Source organism: Ranitomeya imitator, chromosome 5, assembly GCF_032444005.1.
Source record: "Ranitomeya imitator isolate aRanImi1 chromosome 5, aRanImi1.pri, whole genome shotgun sequence".
NCBI lineage: Eukaryota > Metazoa > Chordata > Amphibia > Anura > Dendrobatidae > Ranitomeya > Ranitomeya imitator.
Window position 1 is genome coordinate 173,463,945 of NC_091286.1, and position 26,294 is coordinate 173,490,238.

At 43.5% G+C, this 26,294-nt stretch overlaps 1 protein-coding gene across 2 annotated transcripts in view; it reads left to right on the plus strand.

Moving 5' to 3' along the window:
* THBS2 (thrombospondin 2) overlaps positions 1-26,294 on the plus strand; it is an 800,800-nt gene that overhangs the window by 660,617 nt on the left and 113,889 nt on the right. For both annotated transcript variants that reach the window (XM_069769328.1, XM_069769329.1), the window contains exons 19-20: positions 23,721-23,992; positions 24,084-24,181. In XM_069769328.1, the coding sequence (XP_069625429.1) occupies positions 23,721-23,992; positions 24,084-24,181 (370 nt within the window). The remainder of the gene's footprint in view (positions 1-23,720; positions 23,993-24,083; positions 24,182-26,294) is intronic.

The window sequence follows — 26,294 nt, forward strand, 5'->3', positions numbered from 1 at the left end:
GATCTTTCCTCTCTCCCCAAGCACTATTTGCCCTATGCGGACGTGTTCTCCAAGAGGGCTGTGGAGACCCTTCTGCCCCACCGCCCCTGTGACTGTCCTATTGACCTCCTGCCTGGTGCAGAGCCTCCCCGGGGTTGAGTCTATCCCTTATCTCTCCCGGAGACGGAGGCAATGTCCCAATACATCCAGGAGAATCTGGCAAGAGGATTAATTAGGAAGTCAGTGTCACCTGCAGTGGCGGGGTTCTTCTTCGTGCAGAAGTAGAACGGAGAATTACTGGGGTCTTAACACCATCACCGTTAAGAACAAGTATCCTCTGCTCCTGATATCTAAGCTCTTCGATAGGTTTGAAGACACAAAAGAGCACAGTAAGACCAGAAACACTCTGTTGTACCAAAAAAAATACAAAGTAATAAGCAAGTGCTAGTAAAAAGATGGGAAAAACAGGTTATTTAGTTGATAATTTTTTTGAAAAAAAATGGATACTGAGCTGCTCCACCAAACGTCAAGGCATACCCATATTGTTGTGAATTCTGCTCTTGGGTTCCCTCCAGTGGTTGTAGGTGGGAATGCAGTTGTCTCTGAGTCGCAGTCCTGGCCAGGTGTATCTGCTGATTGCAGTTCTGACTGGGATATTTAGGTGTGCAGGATTCATTAGTCCTTGCCAGTTGTCAATGTTTCTTGTGAAGTGTTGGATCACTTTCTGGCTTCTCCTGCTTAGCTGCCAATTCAGCAAAGATAAGTGTCTGGTTTTTGTTTCTGAGGCACACATGCAGTGTGCTTATATTCTGTGCTATTGATTTGTTTTTCTCTTGTCCAGCTTAGACTGTGTCAGTGTTTTCTCAGTCTTGTTGGATTCTCTGGAGATGCAGATATACGCTCCACATCTTTAGTTAGATGGTGGAGTTTTTGTATTTTCTGCTGTGGATATTTTTGGAAGGATTTTTAATACTGACCGCTTAGTATCCTGTCCTATCCTTTCCTATTTAGCTAGTGTGTGCCTCATTTGCTAAATCCTGTTTCCTGCCTGTGTGTGTTTTTTCCTCTACTACTCACAGTCAATATTTGTGGGGGGCTGCCTATCCTTTGGGGTTCTGCTCTGAGGCAAGGTAGAAATTCCTATTTCCATCTATAGGGGTATTTAGTCCTCCGGCTGTGTTGAGGTGTCTAGGTTTTGTTAGGCACACCCCACGGCTACTTCTAGTTGCGTTGATAAGATCAGGGTTTGCGGTCAGTATAGTTACCACCTACTCCAGTGAAGTTTCCATGCTGCTCCAAGGTCACCTGATCATAACAGTACAACTGGCCAATAATGAGTTAAATGCGTCTCAGAAGAAGGGAAGAAAGGTCTTGAGCCATTTTTTTTTCTTCAGTCTACTTTGTCTTCTCCTCCCTCTTTATCTCTGGGTGGCTGAAGAGCACCAGTTGAAAAGACACCGGATTAATAATCTCAGAAATCCTATAAGGACCAATAAACCGAGGCTTAAACTTAGGAGAAGAAACCTTCATAGGAACATGACGGGAAGACAACCAGACCAGATCCCCAACCCGAAGCCGGGAACCAACACACCGACGACGATTAGCAAAACGTTGAGCCTCCTCTTGAGACAACACCAAATTGTCTACCACATGAGCCCAAATCTGCTGCAACCTGTCGACCACAGAATCCACACCAGGACAGTCAGAAGGCTCAACCTGCCCAGAAGAAAACCAAAATTACAAAAAAAAGGCGAAACCAAGGTAGCCGAACTAGCCCGATTATTAAGGGCAAACTCGGCCAATGGCAAGAAAGCCACCCTATCATCCTGATCAGCAGACACAAAGCATCTCAAATAAGTCTCCAAAGTCTGATTAGTTCGCTCGGTCTGGCCATTTGTCTGAGGATGAAATGCAGAAGAATAAGACAAATCAATGCCCAGCCTAGCACAAAAGGCCCGCCAAAACCTAGAAACAAACTGGGAACCTCTGTCGGACACAATATTCTCCGGAATACCATGCAAACGAACCACATGCTGAAAAAACAACGGAACCAAATCTGAAGAGGAAGGCAATTTAGGCAATGGCACCAAATGAACCATCTTAGAGAACCGGTCACAAACAACCCAGATAACAGACATCTTCTGGGAGACCAGAAGATCAGAAATAAAATCCATTGAAATATGCGTCCAGGGCCTCTGAGGGACTGGCAATGGCAAAAGCAACCCACTAGCACGGGAACAACAAGGCTTGGCCCGCGCACAAGTCCCACAGGACTGCACAAAAGAACGCACATCACGCGACAATGAAGGCCACCAAAAGGACCTACCAACCAAATCTCTGGTACCAAAAATGCCAGGATGACCAGCCAACACGGAACAGTGAACCTCAGAAATCACTCTACTAGTCCATCTGTCAGGAACAAACAGTTTCCCCACAGGACAGCGGTCAGGTTTGTTAGCCTGAAATTCCTGAAGAACCCGTCGTAAATCAGGGGAAATGGCAGAAAGGACCACCCCCTTTTTCAGAATACCGACCGGCTCTAAGACCTCAGGAGAATCAGGCAAAAAACTCCTAGAGAGGGCATCAGCCTTAATATTCTTAGAACCCGGAAGGTACGAGACCACAAAATCAAAACGGGAAAAAACCAAGGACCATCGAGCCTGTCTAGGATTCAGCCGTTTAGCAGACTCGAGGTAAATCAAATTCTTATGATCGGTCAAGACCACAATACGGTGCCTAGCTCCCTCAAGCCAATGTCGCCACTCCTCAAACGCCCACTTCATAGCCAACAACTCCCGATTGCCGACATCATAATTGCATTCAGCAGGCGAAAACTTACGGGAAAAGAAGGCACACGGTTTCATTAAGGAACCAACAGGATCCCTCTGAGACAAAACGGCCCCTGCCCCAATATCAGAAGCGTTAACCTCAACCTGAAACGGAAGAGAAACATCCGGTTGGCGCAACACCGGAGCAGAAGTGAATCGACGTTTAAGCTCCTGAAAGGCAGAGACAGCCGCAGAGGACCAATTCGCCACATCAGCGCCTTTCTTTGTCAAATCGGTCAAGGGTTTAACCACACTGGAAAAATTAGCAATGAAACGGCGATAAAAATTTGCAAAACCCCAAAATTTCTGAAGGCTCTTCACGGATGTGGGCTGAATCCAATCATGAATGGCCTGAACCTTAACCGGATCCATCTCTATAGACGAGGGAGAAAAAATAAAGCCCAAAAAAGAAACCTTCTGCACCCCAAAGAGACACTTAGACCCTTTCACAAACAAAGCATTGTCACAAAGGATCTGAAATACCATCCTGACCTGTTGCACATGAGACTCCCAATCATCGAAAAAAATCAAAATATCGTCCAAATATACAATCAAGAATTTATCAAGATAAGTCCAGAAGATATCATGCATGAAGGACTGAAAAACAGATGGAGCATTAGAGAGTCCGAATGGCATCACAAGGTTTTCAAAATGGCCTTCGGGCGTATTAAACGCAGTTTTCCATTCATCACCCTGCTTAATACGAACAAGATTATATGCCCCTTGAAGGTCAATCTTCGTAAACCAACTAGCTCCCTCAATCCTAGCAAACAAATCGGAAAGCAAAGGTAAAGGATATTGAAACTTGACCGTGATCTTATTCAAGAGGCGATAATCTATACAGGGTCTCAAGGAACCATCTTTTTTAGCAACAAAAAAGAACCCCGCTCCCAACGGTGAAGAAGATGGTCGAATATGCCCTTTCTCCAAAGACTCCTTAATATAGCTCCCATGCGGTATGTTCAGGCACAGACAGGTTGAAAAGTCGACCCTTAGGAAACTTACAGCCTGGAATCAAGTCAATAGCACAATTGCAGTCCCTGTGTGGTGGAAGGAAACTGGACTTGGGCTCATCGAATACATCCTGAAAATCAGACAAAAACTCTTGAATTTCAGAAGAGGAAGAAGAGGAGATTGACATCAAGGGAACATCATTATGAACCCCCTGACAACCCCATCTAGTCACAGATATGGACTTCCAATCCAACACAGGATTATGTACCTGCAACCACGGAAAACCCAGCACGATAGCATCATGCAAGTTATGCAACACCAGAAATTGACAATCTTCCTGATGGGCTGGCGCCATGCGCATGGTCACCTGTGTCCAAAACTGGGGCTTATTTTTAGCCAAGGGTGTAGCATCAATGCCCCTTAAAGGAATAAGGTTCTGCAAAGGCTGCAAGGGAAAACCGCAACGTTTGGCAAACTCAAAGTCCATTAAATTCAAGGCGGCGCCTGAATCCACAAACGCCATGACAGAAAATGATGACAATGAGCAGATCAAGGACACAGATAACAAAAATTTAGGTTGTACAGTACTGATGGTAATTGAACTCGCGATCCTCTTTGTCCGCTTAGGGCAGACAGAAATGACATGAGAAGCGTCGCCACAATAATAACACAACCTATTTTGACGTCTGAAACCTTGTCGTTCCGTTCTAGACAGAATTCTATCACACTGCATAGGCTCAGGAATTTGCTCTGAGGATAACGCCACAGCACGCACAGTTCTGCGCTCTCACAAGCGCCGATCAATCTGAATGGCCAGAGACATAGAATCACTCAGACCGGAAGGCATGGGAAACCCCACCATAACATCTTTAACGGATTCAGAAAGCCGCTTTCTGAAAATTGCCGCCAAAGCATCATTATTCCATTTAGTCAACACAGACCATTTTCTGAATTTCTGACAATTCAATTCTGCCGCCTCTTGACCCTGAGACAGGGCCAACAAGGTCTTCTCAGCTTGATCCACAGAATTAGGTTCATCATATAATAATCCCAAAGCCTGAAAAAACGAGTCAATATTAAGCAAAGCCGGATTCCCAGATTCCAGGAAAAACGCCCAATCCTGCGGGTCACCACGCAGCAGGGAGATTACGATTTTTACCTGCTGAATGGAATCACCAGAGGATCGAGGTCTCAGAGCAAAAAATAGTTTACAGTTGTTTTTAAAACTCAAAAATTTGGACCTGTCACCAGAAAACAAATCAGGAGTAGGAATCTTCGGTTCTAAAGCAGGAGTCTGAACAATATAATCAGAAATACCCTGCACCCTAGCAGCAAGCTGGTCTACACGAGAAGCCAATTCCTGAACATTCATGCTTGCACCAGGCTCCTCAGCCACCCAGATATTAAGAGGGAAGAGAACACAAAACAGACTGGAGAAAAAAAAATGGCTCAAGACCTTTCTTCCCTTCTTCTGAGATGCATTTAACTCATTTTTGGCCAGTTGTACTGTTATGATCCGGTGACCTTGGAGCAGCATGAGAACTTTTACTGGAGAAGGTGGTCACTATACTGACCGCAATCTTGAACTTAACACCGCAACTAGAAGTAGCCGTGGAGTATATCTAACAATCCTTGACACCTCGTCACAGCCGGAGGACTAAATACCCCTAAAGATGGAAATAGGAATACTATCTTGCCTCAGAGCAGATCCCCAAAGGATAGACAGCCCCCCACAAATATTGGCGGTGAGTCGGAGAGGAAAAAACATACACAGGCAGAAAAACAGGATTTATCACAGGAGGCCACTCTAGCTAAATAGGACAGGATAGGACAGAGTTCTGTGCGGTCAGTATTAAAACCCTTCAAAAATATCCACAGCAGAATATACAAAAACTTCCTACATCTAACTAAAGATGTAGGAGCGTATATCTGCAACTCCAGCGAATCCTACAATCAGAGCAGGAATACAAACAAAAACAAACACACAGCAGTGTGCCACAGACACAAAAAACCAAACACTTATCTTTGCTGAATTTGGCAGCTAGCAGGAGAAGACAGAAAGTGATCCAACACTTCACAAGGAACATTGACAACTGGCAAGGGCTAATGAATCCTTTACACCTAAATATCCCAGTCAGAATTGTAATCAGCATATACACCTGGCCAGGACTGCGACTCAGAGACAACTGCATTCCCACCTACAACCACTGGAGGGAACCCAAGAGCAGAATTCACAACACCATAGTAAAGGGAATGCTGTGCCCTGTTTATCTCACAGGGGACACAGCTACTGAGTAGAGCCGACAGTGGTCATGCAGTCCAAACCAAACATGCTGCTCCTCCGGTGGAGCTGGAATTCTAATGGCTATTAACCAGCCCTGAAGTCACTCATAAGAAACTCCTCGCCGGAGGTGTCAGCATTCTAGGGGCTTATTTCAGCTGGGTCCCTGACTGCATACACACAAAAACTCCTCACCAGAGGTGCCAGCATCCTAGGGGCTTATTTCAGCTGGGTCCCCGACCACACACACGACCACACTGGCGCTGAGCTCGTACATATTTGATATTAGCGCATGGCCGTGCAGTCATGAGAACCTTTTATAGCTGCAGCAACTTCAGGACCTTCCCAGAAGGACCAATGGAAGGCTGCCACAGAACTTGGATCAGGTACAGGGCCTTCCTGGAGGACAAATGGAAGTTGCTGCAGTACCTGAGCATGTGACCCTAGACCTCCACTGAGAGATCTTACCCTGGGCATGCTCAGTGTGTGCAAAGCAGGACTTAGTCCCAGAAAAGCCTGCTCGCCGCAGACTAGTGCAGGGTATAATAGCAGAGCCTGGAGAGGCAGCAGTAACCCTTTGCAGAATATCAGATTCAATGAGACCCTGGGACCGACGTCTCCGCTGAGCAGGCTCCACTGTGGCTGATGCAGAATGGGAGACCGCAGCAGACAAGGTTCGAGATTCCCCCTGTGCGGGAACTCGACTCCTAACATTTGGTTGATACTTTGTTTGCAAAAAAATGTATACTAAGCTGCTCCACCAAACGTAAAGGTATACCCATATAGAGCAGTCCTAACGGATGTATGTAATCCCTATCTGATGTATTTAAAACCTGACCATCTGTATATTACCTGTATAAGCAGGGTTCAGAAAGGGAATGTCCATGTGGACACGTTGAATGGAACAGCTTTTGTGCAAAGGACCCACAGGGAGTGGGGGATACCTCCCCAGTCTTGTAGACACAAGAGAACAATTATGGAAACCGAAACACATGGGCTCCTTGTACAATGAACAAGTCTGTAGGAACATGTCCACACACCACCAAGAAACTTGAAGACACAAAAGAGCACAGTAAGACCAAAAACACTCTGTTGTAAAAAAAAATCACATTAATAAGCAAGTGCTAGTAAAAAGATGGAAAAGACAGGGTATTTGGCTGATACTTTTTTTTGCCAAAAAATGTATACTAAGCTGCTCCACCAAATGTCCAGGTATACCCATATAGAGCAGTCCTAACGGATGTATGTAATCCCTATCTGATGTATTTAAAACCTGGCCATATGTATATTACCTGTATAAGCAGGGTTCAGAGAGGGAATGTCCATGTGGACACGTTGAATGGAACAGCTTTTGTGCAAATAACCCACAAGGAGTGGTGGATACCTCCCCAGTCTTGTAGACACAAGAGAACAATTATGGAAACCAAAACACATGGGTTACTTGCGCAATTAACAAGTCTGTATGAACATGTTCACACACAAAAGAGCACAGTAAGACCAAAAACACTGTTGTAAAAAAAAAAATCACAGTAATAAGCAAGTGCTAGTAAAAAGATGGAAAAAAACAGGGTATTTGGTTGATACGTTTTTTTGCAAAAAAAATGTATACTAAGCTGCTCCACCAAACGTCAAGGTATACCCATATAGAGTTAGGTTGTGGGGAGCAAGGGTATTTACTAAGCTTGATCTGCAGGGTGCTTACAACCTGATTCACATCCTTGAGGGTGATGAATGGAAGACGGCATTTAAGACCAGGGATGGGCACTATGAATACGTGGTGATGCCCTTTGGACTTTATAATGCTCCTGCCGTTTTCCAAGACTTTGTGAACGACATCTTCCGGGTCTGTTATCCACCTGGGTCATAGTCTATCTGGATGATATTCTCATCTACTCTCCAGATATTGACTCCCACCGGAGAGATGTTTTCAAAGTCTTTGACCTCCTACGGGCAAACTCCCTCTATGCCAAGTTGGAGAAGTTTGTGTTTGAGCAGGAGTCCTTGCCTTTTTTCAGCTATATCATCTCTGCCCATGGATTGGCTATGGATCCTGCCAAGCTACAGGCTGTGATGGACTGGCAAGAAACCCATTCACTCAAAGCGGTGCAGGGCTTTATGGGGTTCATTAACCATTATCGCCAGTTCATTCCCCACTTCTCAACTTTGGTAGCTCCCTTGGTAGTCCTCACAAGAAGGGAGCAAATCCTAAATTGTGGTCGGAGGAGCTCTCCAAGGCCTTCCTCTCTATTAAATCCCACTTTGCTAGCGCTCCTATTCTACATCGCCCTGATGTAGATAAACCTTTTATAATGGAGGTGGATGTCTCATCTGTCGGTGCTGGAGCAGTCCTATTCCAAAAGGGTGCTCAAGGTCGGAAGAATCCTTTCTTCTTTTTCTCTAAGACCTTCACACCGGCGGAGTGGAATTATTCCATCGTGGACAGGGAGTTGCTAGCTATGAAGTTGGCCTTCTTGGAGTGGAGATACCTCCTGGAAGGGGCTCTGTTGTGAATTCTGCTCTTGGGTTCCCTCCAGTGGTTGTAGGTGGGAATGCAGTTGTCTCTGAGTCGCAGTCCTGGCCAGGTGTATCTGCTGATTGCAGTTCTGACTGGGATATTTAGGTGTGCAGGATTCATTAGTCCTTTCCAGTTGTCAATGTTTCTTGTGAAGTGTTGGATCACTTTCTGGCTTCTCCTGCTTAGCTGCCAATTCAGCAAAGATAAGTGGTTTTTGTTTCTGTGGCACACATGCAGTGTGCTTATATTCTGTGCTATTCATTTGTTTTTCTCTTGTCCAGCTTAGACTGTGTCAGTGTTTTCTCAGTCTTGTTGGATTCTCTGGAGTTGCAGATATACGCTCCACATCTTTAGTTAGATGGTGGTGGTTTTGTATTTTCTGCTGTGGATATTTTTGGAAGGATTTTTAATACTGACCGCTTAGTATCCTGTCCTATCCTTTCCTATTTAGCTAGTGTGTGCCTCATTTGCTAAATCCTGTTTCCTGCCTGTGTGTGTCTTTTCCTCTACTACTCACAGTCAATATTTGTGGGGGGCTGCCTATCCTTTGGGGTTCTGCTCTGAGGCAAGGTAGAAATTCCTATTTCCATCTATAGGGGTATTTAGTCCTCCGGCTGTGTCGAGGTGTCTAGGTTTTGTTAGGCACACCCCACGGCTACTTCTAGTTTCGGTGTTAAGATCAGGGTTTGCGGTCAGTATAGTTACCACCTACTCCAGTGAAGTTTTCATGCTGCTCCAAGGTCACCTGATCATAACAGGGCTCATTTTCCCTTCCAAGTCTATACCAACCACAAAAATTTGGTTTACTTGCAGACTGCCCAGCAGCTAAATTCTTGCCAGGCTAGATGGTCCTTGTTCTTCCATTTCCACTAAACTCTCCATTATCTTTCCGGGGAGAAGAACATCCATGCTGATGCTCTCTCCCACTCCGTAGTATCATCAGTGGAGGAGGAGGAGCCTCGGTTAATTGTCCCTTCGGAGAGTCTGAGGACCGAGGCCCCGGTTTCGCTAAAGTCTGTGCCCCCGGGTAAGACATTTGTGCCATCTAATTTGTGACTGGAGGTCCTCTCTTGGGCTCACCCATCCAGGGTGGGTGGTCATTTTGGGACTAAGAGGACATCTGAGCTTCTGGCGAGGACGTACTGTTGGCCGCATATGGCCCGTGACGTCGGAGACTATATTCGGGCGTGTGTCTCCTGCGCCAAGGATAAGTCTCCTCGACAATGGCCTGCTGGGTAACTTTACCCCGCCGGTAGCTGGCAGGCTCTGGGAAATGGTCGGGATGGACTTCGTGGTGGGTTTACCCAAGTTTGCGTCTCGGTTCTGGAGAGAGCTTTGTCGTCTATTCAGCATTGAGCTGAATCTCTCTTCAGCATACCATCCATCAAAATGAATGGGTTGGTAGAGAGGGCCAACCAGACCCTGGTCACATACCTGCGACATTTTGTTTCAGCCAGGCAGGATGACTGGGCATCCTTGCTACAGTGTGCGGACTGTGCACTGTACAACGCCGTAGCCGAATGTTATGATCAGGTGGCCTTGGAGCAGCATGAAATGACCTTCGCTGGAGCAGTGGTAACTTTACTGACCGCAATCCCCGATCCTATCACCGCAACTAGAAGTAGCCGTGGGGCGTGCCTAACCAGACCTACATACCTCGACACAGCCTAAGGACTAAATATCCCTAAAGATGGAAATAGGAAAACTCTCTTGCCTCAGAGTAGACCCCCAAAGGATAGGTAGCCCCCCACAAATAATGACTGTGAGTAGGAGAGGAAAAGACACACGCAGACAGAAAACAGGGATAAGCAAAGGAGGCCACTTCTACCTAGATAGCAAAGGATAGTACAGGATACTATGCGGTCAGCATAAAACACTACAAAATATCCACAGCAGAAAAATACAAAAACTCCACCACCTAACTAAAGATGTGGAGAGTATATCTGCAACTCCAGCGAGTCCAACTAGACTGAGAAAAACATCAGGCACAGTCTAGCAGGAACAAAATAGAAACAAGAAAGCACAGAATATAAACACACAGCAGTGTGTCTAAAAAAATGAAGAAAACACTTATCTTACCTGAATTGGCAGCAAGCAGGAGGGGCCAGGCAGAGGACCAACATGGAACATTGACTACTGGCAAGGACTAATGAGTCCTACACAGCTAAATACCCCAGTCCGAATTGCAATTAGCAGAAACACCTGTCCAAGACTGCTGCTCAGGACTAACAGCATTACCATCAACAACCACCGGAGGGAGCCCAAGAGCAGAATTCACAACAGCCGAATCCACCGGGCAGACCCCATTCCTCCTTAACTACGCCCAGCATCCGCCTGTCCCTGTGCCCATGCTCATCGATTCTAGGGTGCCAGACTGGGCAGTAGAGGCACGTGACATTTGTGACCACACATTGGATGCTATCCTCTCTTCCAAGGAGAGAATAAGGGTCTCCGCCGATGCACATCGGCACACCGCTCCGACCTTTACTCCTGGTGACTTTGTGTGGCTCTCCGCCCATAATATCAGGCTGAGAGTGGAGTCCACTAAGTTTGCGCCTCGTTACTTGCATCCCTTCAAGGTCCTGGAACAGTTTAACCCTGTGGTCTACCGTCTGGCCCTTCTTCCTCACCTAGGTATCACCAACACCTTTCATGTGTCCCTCCTAAAGCCTGCTCACATGTACCGGTTTTCCGAGTCATCTGCCGAGACATCGGGTTCGTCCATGGACGATTATGAGATGAACGCTATCATGGGGTGTAAGGTGGTACGTGGCAAAAAATTCTATTTGGTGGATTGGAAGGGTTATGGCCCGGAGGACAGGTCGTGGGAGCCTGTTGAGCACATTCAGGCTCTGCAGCTCATTGCTGCCTTCGAGCGTAGCAAGGCCCAAGGAGGGGGGGTAATGTTAGGTGTTGAGTTCCCGCCACTGCGCAGGGGGAATCTCGAACCATGTCCTCTGCGGTCTCCCATTCTCCTTCAGCCAAAGTGGAGCCTGCTTGCAGAGAAGTCGGTCCCAGCATCTGGCTAAAGCTGACACTGTGCATTTGGTTTCTGCTGCCTCTCCAGCCTCTGCCTTTGTAGCCAGCACTGATCAGCAGCGAGCAGGCATTTCAGAGACTAAGTTCTGCTTTTCTTCTACTGAGCATGCCCATGTGATGACCTCTCATTGGTGGTCGGGAGTCACATGCTCAGGTCCTGTAGCAGCTCTGATTGGAGCACTAGGAAGGTCCTGGAAGGCTACAGATATCAAAGGTTCACATGGCCGCTCGGCCATGCGCTAGTATAAATCAGAAATCGTATGTGTGACTGAATCTGGTGAAAGCTCCTTAATCATACCCATCCCTAGTGTTGTTGAATGTACTTGGGTGATTGAGCTACCTAGCGCCAGACTGTGCCATCCAGCACTAGGCACGAGTACACAGCATCAATTAGCAGCGACCGCCAGTGCGGCACCTTGCGCAACTAGTGCGTTTTCCTGGTCCTAGGTAGGGTGGTTAGTGGCATCCGCCAGAGCGGCGCTGTAAGCACTCAGAGCGGTAAAGCATTATTTAGGTTTTTCCCTGGCACCGTAATTGCGGTTCCAAGCGCTAGTGGTCTAGAGGGACTCTAACCCCGTGTCCTTGGGGCAGAGTCCTGTGACCCAATACTAGTGTTCACTCTGCGGTATTGCTGCCCTGTGACACAACAGGGTTCACTTCTTTACATACCGGGTGTAGCTAACCCGAGTGTGTTCACATTATACCGCCATATACTGTCCGCCATTACCGAGCAGCAGGTGTCATCTCTGCACGGTGGACCCCTGGCTGCGAACGCACCTTATACATCCTTATAATTATTTGGTGCATTCCGCCAGCCCTAACACACATCTAGATAAGTTCCTTAGGGGTTCTAGTTTCCAAAATGGTGTCACTTGTGGGGGTATCCACTGTTTAGGCACATCAGGGGCTCTCCAAACGTGACATGGCGTCCGATCTCAATTCCAGACACTTTTGCATTGAAAAGTCAACCGGTGCGCCTTCTTTTCCGAGCTCTGCCATGCGCCTAAACAGTGGTTTACCCCCGCATATGGGGTATCAGCATACTCAATACAAATTGCACAACAATTTTTGGTCTAATTTCTCCTGTTACCCTTGGTAAAATAAAAAAAAATTGGTCTGAATTAAATTTTTTGTGAAAAAAAAGTGAAATGTTATTTTTTTTTTTAAGCATTCAAAAAATTCCTGTGAAGCACCTGAAGGTTTAATAAACATCTTGAATGTGGGATTGAGCACCTTGTGGGTTGCAGTTTTTAGAATGTTGTCAATTTGGATATTTTCTATCATATAGACCCCTCAAAGTGACTTCAATTTTGAGGTGGTTCTTAAAAAAAAAAAAGTGTTGCAAAAATGAGAAATAGCTGTTTAACTTTTAACCCTGATAGCTTCCAAACAAAATTTTTTTTTTCCAAAATCGTGCTGATGTACAGTAGACGTGGGAAATTTTAACTATTTTGTGTGACATATTTCTCTGTTTTAACCCCTTAAGCCCCGAGGGTGGTTTGCACGTTTATGACCGGGCCAATTTTTACAATTCTGACCCTGTCCCTTTATGAGGTTATAACTCTGGAACGCTTCAATGGATCTTGGCGATTCTGACAATGTTTTCTCATGATATATTTTACTTCATGATAGTGGTAAAATTTCTTCGATATAACATGCATTTATTTGTGAAAAAAATGGAAATTTGGCAAAAATTTTGAAAATTTTGCAATTTTCCAACTTTGAATTTTTATGCCCTTAAATCACATAGCTATGTCACTCAAAATAATTAATAAGTAACATTTCCCACATGTCTACTTTACATTAGCACAATTTTGGAACCAAAATTTTTTTTTGTTAGGGAGTTATAAGGGTTAAAGTTTGATCAGCAATTTCTCATTTTTACAACATCAATATTTTTTAGGGACCACATTACATTTGAAGTCATTTTGATGGGTTTATGTGATAGAAAATACCCAAGTGTGACACCATTCTAAAAACTGCAACCCTCAAGGTGCTCAAAACCACATTCAAGAAGTTTATTAACCCTTCAGGTGTTTAAGAGGAATTTTTGGAATGTTTAAATAAAAATGAACATTTAACTTTTTTTCACAAAAAATTTACTTCAGCTCCAATTTGATTTATTTTACCAAGGGTAACAGGAGAAAATGGACCCCAAAAGTTGTTGAACAATTTGTCCTGAGTAGGCTGATACCCCATATGTGGGGGTAAACCACTGTTTGGGCGCATGGCAGAGCTTGGAAGGAGTGCCATTTGACTTTTCAATGCAAAATTGACTGGAATTAAGATGGGACGCCATGCTGCGTTTGGAGAGCCCATGATGTGCCTAAACATTGAAACCCCCCACAAGTGACACCATTTTGAAAAGTAGATCCCTTAAGGAACTTATCTAAATGTGTGGTGAGCACTTTGACCCAACATGTTCTTCACAGAAGTTTATAATGCAGAGCCGTAAAAATAAAAAATCATATTTTTTCACAAAAATGATCTTTTCGACCCCTATTTTTTATTTTCCCAAGGGTAAGAGAAGAAATTGGATTCCAAAAGTTGTTGTTGTCCAATTTGTCCTGAGTACTGCTATTACCCGATATGTGGGGGTAAACGACTGTTTGGGTACATGGCAGAGCTCGGAAGGGAAGGAGCGCCATTTGACTTTTCAATGCAAAATTGACTGGAATTGAGATGGGACACCATGTCACGTTTGGAGAGCCCCTGATGTGCCTAAACATTAAAACCCCCCACAACTGACACCATTTTGGAAAGTAGACCCCCTAAGGAACTTATCTAGATGTTTTTTTGAGAGCTTTGAACCCCCAAGTGTTTCACTATAGTTTATAACGCAGAGCTGTGAAAATAAAAATTCTTTTTTTTTCCACAAAAATGATTTTTTTAGCCCCCAGTTTTGTATTTTAGCAAGGGTAACAGGATCAATTGGACCCCAAAAGTTGTTGTACAATTTGTCCTGAGTACGCTGATACCCCATATGTGGGGGGAACCACTGTTTGGGCGCATGGCAGAGCTCGGAAGGGAAGGAGCGCAATTTGGCATGCAGACTTAGATGGATTGGTCTTCAGGCGTCACGTTGCATTTGCAGAGCCCCTGATGTACCCAAACAGTAGAAACACCCCACAAGTGACCCCATATTGGAAACTAGACCTCCCAAGGAACTTATCTAGATATGTTGTGAGAACTTTGAACCCCCAAGTGTTTCACTACAGTTTATAACGCAGAGCCGTGAAAATAAAAAAAATTTTTTTTCACAAAAATGATTTTTTAGCCACCAGTTTTGTTTTTAACAAGGGTAACAAACCCTAATCCCAACCATAAATGTAATCCAAACCCTAACTTTAGCCCCAGCCCTAACCCTAACTTTAGCCCCAACCCTAACCCTAACTTTAGCCCCAACCCTAACCCTGACTTTAGCTCCAACCCTAGCCCCAACCCTAACCCAAGCCCTAACCCTAGCCCTAAGCCTAGCCCTAACCCTAACAGGAAAATGGAAATAAATACATTTTTTTAATTTTATTATTTTTCCCTAACTAAGGGGGTGATGAAGGAGGGTTTGATTTACTTTTATAGCGTTTTTTATAGCTGATTTTTATGATTGGCAGCTGTTACACTTAAAAGACGCTTTTTATAGCATAAAAAGTTTTTGCGTCTCCACATTTAGAGACCTATGATTTTTCCATATTTTGGTCCACAGAGTCGTGTGAGGTCTTGTTTTTTGTGGGACGAGTTAACGTTTTTATTGGTAACATTTTCTGACACGTGACGGTTTTTGATCGCTTTTTATTCCGATTTTTGTGAGGCAGAATGACCAAAAGCCAGCTATTCATGAATTTCTGTTGGGGGAGGCGTTTATACCGTTCCGCATTAGGTAAAATGGATAAAGCAGTTTTATTCTTCTGGTCAGTACGATTACAGCGATATCTCATTTATATCATTTTTTTATGTTTTGGCGCTTTTATACGATAAAAACTATTTTATAGAAAAAATAATTATTTTGGCATCGCTTTATTCTCAGGACTATAACTTTTTTATTTTTTTGCTGATGATGCTGTATTGTGGCTCGTTTTTTGCGGGACAAGATGACGTTTTCAGCGGTACCAAGGTTATTTATATCTGTCTTTTTGATCGCGTGTTATTCCACTTTTTGTTTGGCGGTATGATAATAAAGCGTTTTTTGCCTCTCTTTTTTAATACTGACCATGGAAACATACCCTTAGGCCGGCGTCCCACTCAGTGTAGGGAAATACGGTCCATTTTTTGCAGGTATAATACGCAGAAATGATCCCAAAACAGTGATCCGTATGTCATCCATAGGCAAGGTGTGGCTGCGTATTTTATGCATGTAAACCTCCGTATGTAATCCATATGGCATCCGTAATGCGTTTTTTTACGCAACCTTACAAAATGGACACTTAACGGTTTTGAGGCCTGAAATTAATTTAAATCATCAGCATAAACCTTATTTAAGACATCTACAACAGGTGCAACCCTCCCATATGGCCATTTTGTTGCTGTGCTTGTGTAGGTGTTTTGGTGGTACTTGGGCAACATGTGTGACCTCCTGCAATTCACACCAGCTCAGTGGGTGTTATTTAATTGGGTCTTGTCACGCCGCTTTGGCCAGCCATACCCCGTGATAGTTGATCCACGAAGGAGGAGAAGAAGAATATGGGTGCATCCACTTTTGCGGCAGCGCCTTACTAAAGGACATTTTCACAGGCTCTATTCAGCTCTGCAGACACATCCGGACAAATTCTTCCATGACAATACCCACCTTTGATATCTTGTTGGAGACTTGTTGTTAATCGACTTTTAATAAATCCGATACAAATATGTAGTAAATGTTAAATGTTAGTAGCCAGTTTAAATTTTGTAATGTACACTGGTCTCCTGCCTTTTTATATCCTCATATTACTTTGCTTTACTATGGTTTTGACCAAGCATTGTAACATCGCTATTTTTTTTTGTTTTTTTTGTGTGATTTCAGATTCCTGTCAACTAGATTGTCTTATGCCGGCATAAATCTTGAATTTCTGATAGGGTAGTCCACCATTTCCGGCATTGTCCGTAATACATGTGTTCAAATATGGGACAAACTTCATGAGCTTGTTATGCGGAGCCCAAAAGGGACGATTGGCTCAAAATAATCCGTGGATTTCCCGATTCTTGTGAATTTCCTCACTGTATTGGAGCCCTGGATGGGAAACATATCAGGGTGCGTAAGCCGCCGAACTCGGGCACCCAATTGTACAATTATAAGCAGTTTTTCTCTGTAGTTCTGTTAGCTGTAGTTGACAGTAACTACAGGTTTATAATTGTAGATATTGAGGCCTATGGGTGAACTGGAGACTCTAGAGTCTTCAATGCGTCCATTATGGGTCAGCGGCTACGTGAAAACCTGTTGGACCTCCCACCACCACGACAACTCCCAGACTCCAATGCTGAAGCACTCCCATAAGTACTTGTGGCAGGTGAGGCCTTCCAATTGACCAGGCATGTCATGAGGCCTTATCCCTGGCGCAACCCGAACCACTGGCGGCGCGTGTTTAATGTCAGACTTTCACGGGCTTGGTGACTGGTGGAGTGCGCCTTTGGCATTATGTCTTCCAAATGGCGTGTCCTCCAGTCTGCCATTCAGCTGAGTGAGGCAAATGTTAATGAAGTCATAAAAGCTTGTGTTGTTTTACAAGTCCTTCCTCAGCAGCATCCCCTTTCTGGCATAAAAGTTAGGGATATTTTAACAAATTATTTTATTTCTCCTCAGGGTGCTACTCCCTGGCAAGATAATGCTGTTTCTATGTTGTAGTTTTTTCCTTTATATCTATATTTATTTTCTTAAAAAATTCATAAATTACTTAAATTACTTAACTATGTGTGTTTCAATGACTTAATTAACAGATGTTTATGAACCTAGTAATTGAGTATAATGTTATAGTCCAACAAACTGAAATTGACTTTTGACTATATATTTTTATTATAGCAAAAGCCTTTTTTTGTTGTTGCTTAAACACCATATTAATATCATATGGTTTTTTTTATGAAAATAAACTTGACATAACCCATTTTTTTTAAAAAATAGAACAAAGTGCTATCACAGCAGAGTAAAACAAAAACATGGTTAGCAACCAAAAATATTAACACCAGAAAACATTTTTAATTACAGATTCCTGTAAGTTGGTGGAGGTGATGGCAGCAGCTCAGGGTCCTGGTCAGGTGGCCTTTGTGGGCCAATTGTCCATCACCCTGTGTATATGTCTGTCCCTGATCAAAATGCTGCCCTTGCTCATATTGGCCAGTTGGATAATGGCCATAAGGGTTTTGAGTATGGCCTTCATGAGGTTGGAAATAAAGGCCTTGCCTCATACCCCCCCCCCCCCCCCCCAGTATGGCCATGTCGTCCAAACCCTGGTTGGGACCAGCCTCTAGCACTGGGTCTGTACAAGTGGCCATATTGGGAAGGTTGATGGTATGATGACATATGGTAATGTGGTGGCCTTGGTGGGTTTTGGGTGGGAACAGGTAGGGTGCAGGCACACGTGGAGGGGGTGCTTCAAATACTTGTTGAGCATGCACCTGTTGAGATGATGGAAGGCGCAGGATGTTACGTGCTGACAGCTGCCACCTCTCAATGAACTCAAACAAATCATACGGTTTATATGGGGGGGTACATGCATCAATAAGTATTTGAAAACACCCTCACACATGTAGCCTCACCTCACGGGGTATGGGACGGAGGTACCGGGCCAGGCGCCTCACATAGGCCTCCTCACCATCATCGTGAGCAGCCCTGGCCAAATAATTAAGGACCCCAGTGTCCACATTTCTGCAACTTTCTTGCAGCTTTCTCCTTCTGCGGCCACGGTGGGAAATGACAGCAGGCTGTGGGGATGTCTCCAGTTGAACAGTAGGGCTGCTTCTGTTTCCAGGATCATCCTGGCTTACTGGAACTGGTGCTGCTGTGGGTGGTGGTGCAGCTTCTTGGCCAGTTGTTGCCGGATTTTGTGGTGCAACTGAAGAAGTTCCAGGAGGGATGGCCTTGGAAGGATCTGAAGATGGTCCAGCCACCTCTTCTCCTTCCCCAACCTGATCTATCATGACCTCCGAGTCTGAGCCGGTCTCCCTCTCAGTGAGGTTGGACTGTGTTCTGTTATTCTCATACTTTACTAAGTAAATAAAATTTAAAATTTCACCTTTAAAAACATATGTGTAATGTGTTTTGAGGTTTTTACTTATGGTTTCAGATCATACTGGGATCCAAAAAGGAGAGTCTGTCATAGTATATGTATTTGCTCTTTTTTGAAGGCGCTGCTGACCCACTCCTGGCCCGCTTCTGACTTTCTCTCCTATACTGGTCGCGTATGCTGCGCCATCATCTCATAACATCTTCCACTGCAATGAAAGAGAAAAAAATAATGTATAAGGCCATTGTGCACAGTGGTACCATAAGGTGTCAGTGATTTAACAGATTTTAATGTGGCCTAGTAACCTGCATTTCTTAAAAAAGATCATCAATATAAATATTGTAAACACAAACAGCACAATACGATATAAGGGAAAATACATAGAATGTAAGGCCACAAGGACAGGGTCCTCTCCCCTCTGTAGCAGTCTGTCATTGTAAATTTGTTTACTGTGAGCGGCATCTATTACTCTGTACGTAACCCCTTTCTCATGTCCAGCACCATGTAATTAATGGTGCTATATAAATACATTTTATTAATATTAAAGAAAATAACAATAGGCCAAAATTCATGTAGGTACTGCAGTTTGCAATATTAATTAATAGAGAAACATGAGGGTACTTACTAATTTGCCTCTGGACCTCACGTGGCCGCTGCTCATATTCTGGGAAAAGGATCCCACATATGCTCCTCCAAGCAGCCTCTTTCCTCTTTCACCACTGCAGATAGTAACACACAGGGGAAGAGATGAACAGGGCTCTGACAAAAAGAAAACTACTCAGCTTAGGCTTTGCTGATAAGCTTCTCAGCAGCAGAGTAAATGGCAGTAGGATAGCAGAACTCCCACATCAGCGACACCACCGTCACAGATGAGCTCCACACACCTAGCTGGTCTGCATAGAACAAAAACTATAACTGACAATCAGCTGATGGGTCAGGTAACTATTTAAAGGGAGTGGTTACAAACCAAAATCAGCTGACCAACTTACATCAAGAGACTGACATTAACTCTTGCTGCACCAAAAGGAAAAAACAATGTTTAAATTTCAGCAGACCCAGAGCTGCCACAAATTTGTTAATTATTTGTGACATTTGTTCATTTTGCCTCCCAAAGACTGCAGTAAGGCTCAGCTCACATTTATCCTGTGCTCTACACTGAGCGCTTACACCAAGGTTTCCATGTAAATCTCTGAAATGAAAGGTTCCATATAATGAGGCACATGGAGGCGCTGTGGACGCAGTCTGGCCTAAGATCGACGGTGTCCACTTTTCTAGGTGTGCATAAAAGCGTGTTCTGCCACAGAGCAAACTTTTCTAGGAAAATCTGTGCTTCAGGAGGCAAATGGTGCTCCATCCCTCCCGAGTCTCACCGTGTGGCTTAGCAGTACTGTATAGCCACATATGAGGTATTGTGATGTTCAGCAGAAATTCTTTGACAAATTTTGTTGCCATTTTTACAGATTTACCCCTGTGAAAATGTAAAATCTGGGGCTGAAACAAATTTTTTGTGGTAAATAATTATTTTTTCTTCACTGCCCAATGGTATAAAATTCTGTGACACACCTGTGGTGTCAATATGATCACTGCACCCTTAGATGAATTTATTGAGAGGTATAGTTTGTAAAATGAGGTCACTTATGGGGAATTCTGCTGTTCTTGTACCTCAGTGGTTCTCCCAGTGGGTAACGGCAGATGCAAACCATAACAGTAAAATCTGCACTGTAATATGGCAATCCTTCCCTTCTGAGCTTTGCACTGTGCCTGAAAAGTATTTCCCGATTTACATGAAGTGCATTGGCAGAATCAGAAAGAATCGCACCTCAAACTGAAACGTCCATTTTTCCTATTAGCCCTTAGAAAAATTAAAAAGGTGGGGCTAAGGCTGGTTTCACATTTGTGTTTAAAAATGCAGCATTTTTAACGCAAACGCATTTGGTGAAAAAACGCATTTAAACGTGTTTAAACACTGCATTTTTTAGACGCATGCGCTTTTGCATGTGTTAAAACAAACGCCGCGTTTTGACGCGTTTACATGCGTTTTTTCCTGCGTTTGCGTTTTTGAAACGCATGATGAGAAGTGTGTGACAGCTGCCAATCATCAAAATCAACTAGAAAACCCAATATAAACAGAAATAGCTAGGGTTAGGGTTAGGATCCCTAGTAACCCTAGGGATCCTAACCCTAACCCTAATCCTAGGGATCCTAACCCTAACCCTAGGGACCCTAACCATAACCCTAACCCTAATTCTAGGGATCCTAACCCTAACCCTAGGGACCCTAACCCTAGGGATCCTAACCCTTAGGATTAGGATCCCCTAGGGTTAAGGTTGGGAGGTGGCTTATCAGTGTGTATTCTTGTGTTTTTCTATTAAAATGCATGCGTTTAAAAACGCATGCTAACGCATGTGCTTAAAAACGCATGCGTTTACATAGACATCAATACGTTTTTTTGCCGCAAAAAACGCATGCGTTTTTTTTCGGCAAAAAAACGCTGCTAGAAATTACTACATGTTGCATTTCTGCAACAAAACGCATGCATAGAAACGACGCATGCAATGTCAAAACGCAGCGGCAAAAAACGCAAATGTGAAACCAGCCTTAAACAACATTTTAGTGGAGAAAATATAATGAATCTTTCTTCACTACCCAATGGTATAAATTTCTGTGAGGCACATGTGTTGTCAGCATGCTCACTGCACACCTAGATGAATTCATTGAGATGTTTAATTTGTAAAATGTTGTCACTTATAGGGGGTTTATGCTGTTCTGGTACCTCAAGGGCTCAGTCAATGTGACATGGCACCCTCAAACTATTCTAGCAAAATCTGAACTTCAATATGGCGCTTCTTCCCTTTTGAGCTGTGCAATGTGCCTCAAAAGTAGTTTTCTACAACACATGGGGATTGGTACACTCAGGAGAATTTGTGCAACTAATTTTGGTGTTAATTTTCTCCTTTTACCCTTTTGAAAATATAAAAATGGGGCTAAAAGATAGATTTTTTTTTAAACTTTTTCACAGCTCTACATTATAAACTTCTGTGAAGCATCTAGGGTTCAAGGTGCTCATCACACATCAAGATAAGTTCCTTTAGGGGTCTAGTTTCTAAAATGTGATCATTTGTGGGGGTTTCCACTGTTTTGGCACATGAGGGGGTCTCCAAACCCGACATGGTGTCCGCTCTCAATTGCAGCTAATTGTCACAACTGATTGTTGTCAGGTGATTCGGGACCAGGGGCTCTTTTCCTGTCCCTAATGCTAGGGAACGCCTTAGCTTGCCTTGTTGCCCGGGTTACATCTGAAGGTGAAGATGCCAGGGCCATGTACTTTGCCTTGTCTCCAGAATCTTCCCTTCGTATGTACCATTCCCCTACCCAGAGAAGTGGAGAGTAGCAGTGCACCGCAGTACACCAACCAGACGAACAAGGTAGCACAAACGGGTGAAACGAAAAATACCAGGCATACAAATATACACTCACGTATAACAGAGGAATGCATCGGAGAGTGGAGGTTGGGGTAAAACCAAAGTAGGAGACGAAAGGGAATTGCACTCACTAAACCAAACAACAGTCACAAATAAATCCACCAAACTGCCTACTCTTATAACCACCAACTACTATCCTCCCAGCCATGCAGCATAAGATTACTCTGACAATGTGTGTCAGTTAGGACCCAGATTATATAGGGGATAAAAGTGGCTAACCGTGATCAGCTGAGAGCCATGGATCCCAGAGCTCTCAACATGGCAGATTAACCCTTGTACTGTAAAAAAAAATTACGCTTTTTAAAAAGAAGGTGAAGTGCTTCTATTTAGTGCAGGAGTTGGAGCAACCAGATGCTGCGGTCTTCTGGCTCCTCTCTGTTGCAGTAACCTCTTGATACCAATTTTGTGCTCAAAAAGTATAACAGTACTCCTTCCCTTCCGAGCCCTGCCTTGTGCCCAAAAAGTGTTTTTCCCCCACATATGGGGCATCGGCATGCTCAAGAGAAATTGCAGAACAGAATACTCCATTTTCTCCTGATACCCATGTGAAAATAAAAAGAATTGGTTCTAAAACAAAATTTTTGTGAAAAAAGTTATATGTTTGATTTTTCTTTCCACATTGCTTCAGTTCCTGTGAAGCATCTTAAGTGTTAATAAACTTCTAGAATGTGGTTTTGAGCACCTTGAGGGGTGCAGATTTTAGTACGGTGTCACTTTTGGGTATTTTCTGTCCTATAGACCCCTCAAAGCCCCTTCAAATGCGGGCCATAAAAAATGGTTTTGTAAATTTTGTTTAAAAAATTAGAAATTGCTCATTAAATTTTAAACCTTTTAACTTTCTAACAAAAAATTTAAAGTAGACATGTGGGAAATGTTATTTTTCAAGTATTTTGTGTGACACAACTCTCAGATTTAAGGCCATAAAAATTCAAAATTTGCAATATTGTGCAATTTCCCAAAATTCGTATCGATCAAATTTTACCGCTATTGTGAAGTATAATATGTCACGAAAAAACGCTCTCAAAATCAGCTGGATCATTGAAGCATTCCAGAGTTATTACCTCACAAATTGACACTGTTCAGATTTAAAAAAAATGAGGCCCTGTCGTTAACGTACAAATTACCTCGGTCCTTAAGGGATTAATCAAGTTTTCTAATAAAGTCAATTTTTTTTTTAACCAGAACCAAGAAACTACCTTTTCTTAGAGAGAGGGGGATGTCTGCAGCACTGAGGAGAAGCAAAGTGCTGCCGAGAAATGTAGCTTTGGCAATGTAAGAATAAGACTATCCTTTCAGCTATGTGAAGTTGGGTGCACAGAAGGGCAAAAAGAGATGAAAAAATACACTAAAGTACCATAAAAAACTTATTTTGTGCTTAGTCTGTATATTTGCAGTAAGTACACATTCACTGTGCTTTTTGAAAAATAAAGTGATTATTTATTTGTTATTTAGGTTATGATGAATTCAGTGCAGTGGACTTCAGTGGAACATTTTTTGTGAACACAGATCGGGATGATGATTATGCTGGCTTTGTGTTTGGTTATCAGTCTAGCAGCAGGTTTTATGTTCTCATGTGGAAACAAATCACACAGAAATACTGGGAAGATACACCATCCAGGGCCTATGGTACCTCTGGAGTTTCCATTAAAGTTGTCAATTCTACAACAGGCACTGGCGAACACTTAAGAAATGCTCTTTGGCATACTGGAAATACACCAGGAGAGGTATAAATGCATTTAATATATAACTATTGTTACCTAAGTTTATGTTTTTCTTACATTTTATGCTAACGGCATGAAACATAACTTTTTTTAGGTTAGAACATTGTGGCATGATCCCAAGAATATAGGCTGGAAAGATTATACTGCATATAGGTGGCATCTAACTCACAGACCCAAGACTGGTTATATCAGGTAAGAAACCTGCAATGTAAATTCTGTTTCTCTGTTCTGTCATAGCATAATTAAAACAGTGACAGATTTATCTCACAATGGACACCTGTGGGTTTGGTTGCAAGCTGAATTATTTTTTTCTGTAAAATGAGATGAAATCTGCAATCTAGAGTCCAGTCAAGGCCTCTATCAGATATCAATACATCCTAGTTTTCCAGTGGAACTTTAGAAGTATCCTTAACATATTAGATTATTAGTGGATAGCCACATTTTTGACAATATTTAATCTCTACAGATGGGTTTCAGTTTACTAGTAGGGAAAATTTTGACAGCTGTATAACTCGGACGAGGATCACAACAGAATGCTTGTACTAGCCACTAGGGTTGAGCGAAACGGATCGGACAAATTAAAAAATCGCCGACTTTTAGCAAAGTCGGGTTTCATGAAACCCGACCCGATCCTAGTGTGGGATCGGCCATGAGGTCGGCGATCTTCACGCCAAAGTCGCGTTTTGTATGACGCGTTTAGCGCCATTTTTCAGCCAATGAAGGAGGACGCAGAGTGTGGGCAGCGTAATGACATAGGTCTCGGTCCCCACCATCTTAAAGAAGGGCATGACAGTGATTGGCTTGCTTTCTGCGGCGTCACAGGGGCTATAAAGGGGCGTGCACACCGACCGCCATCTTACTTCTGCCGATCGTAGCATAGGGAGAGGTTGCCGCAGCTTCATCAGAAGAAGGGATATAGTTAGGGAGGGAAGATTAAGCCCCGAAACTGCTTGTGCTGTAGCGATTTCCACTATCCAACACCACCATTTGTTTGCAGGGACAGTGGAGGCTATATTTTTGTGCATTAGCTCTGTAGCTTAATTGGCTGCCTTATAAGGCTCCCTGATAGCTGCATTGCTGTTTGCACGCCGCTGTGCAAACCAACTGCTTTTTTAAAAGCAAAAATCCTGTTGCTCCTTTCTGCACAGTTATCTTGTTTATTTGTCCACACTTTTGTGTGCAGCAGTCCTTTTTATTGCTGCCATACTTGTCCTGAGATCATTGTAGGGAGATTGAAAATGCACTACAGTCCTTGTATTTTTTTCATATATCTTCCAGCCACTTTCTGCCACTTACATTGTGTTGTTTTATGCACAGGGCCTGAGGTTTGGTTTAGTCTCCCCTCCCCCCCCCAAAAAAAAAGTGAGATTCAAATTATCACAAAGTGGATATACTGCAGTCCTGTTAGTTTGTGGTATATCAGCCAGCCACTTTCTGCCACTTACATTGTGTTGTTTTATGCACAGGGCCTGAGGTTTGGTTTAGTCTCCCCCCCAAAAAAAAGTGAGATTCAAATTATCACAAAGTGGATATATTTCAGTCCTGTTAGTTTGTGGTATATCAGCCAGCCACTTTCAGCCACTTACATTGTGTTGTTTTTTGCACAGGGCCTGATTTTTTGTTCAGTCTGTTATGATCTGGTGGCCTAGGAGCAGCATGAGACGGACTCTGGAGAAGGTGGTCCCTGTACTGACCGCAAACCCTGAACCTAGCAGCGCAACTAGAAGTAGCCGTGGGGGGTACCTCACACTCCCTAAACCCCTCGGCACAGCCTCAGAACTAACTTCCCCTAAAGACAGAAACCGGAAACCTATCTTGCCTCAGAGAAAATCCCCAAAGGATAGATAGCCCCCCACAAATATTGACGAAGAGAGGAGAGGGAAATAACATACGCAGATATGAAATCAGATTTTAGCATAGGAGGCCACACTAGCTAAAAAGAAAGAATAGAACAGAGTACTATGCGGTCAGTATTAAAACACTAGAAAATATCCACCACAGAAAATACTAATCACCACATCTGACTAAAGACATGGGGGGTATATCTGCATCTCCAGAGACACAGCTTGGCTGCAAAAAATCCTTCACAGTCAAAGCTGGACAAGACAAAAACATGAATATGCACAGAACTATAAGGTCCACAGCAGGTGGACAGCAAAAACAAAGCCAGGACTTATCTTTGTAGAAAAGCACAGCAAACTGAAGAGACCAGCAGGGAAGTGAATCCTCCAAAAACAATGGACAACTGGCAGGGACTAAAGAGTCCTGTAAAGCTATATACCCCAGTCAGTTTTGCAATTAGTAG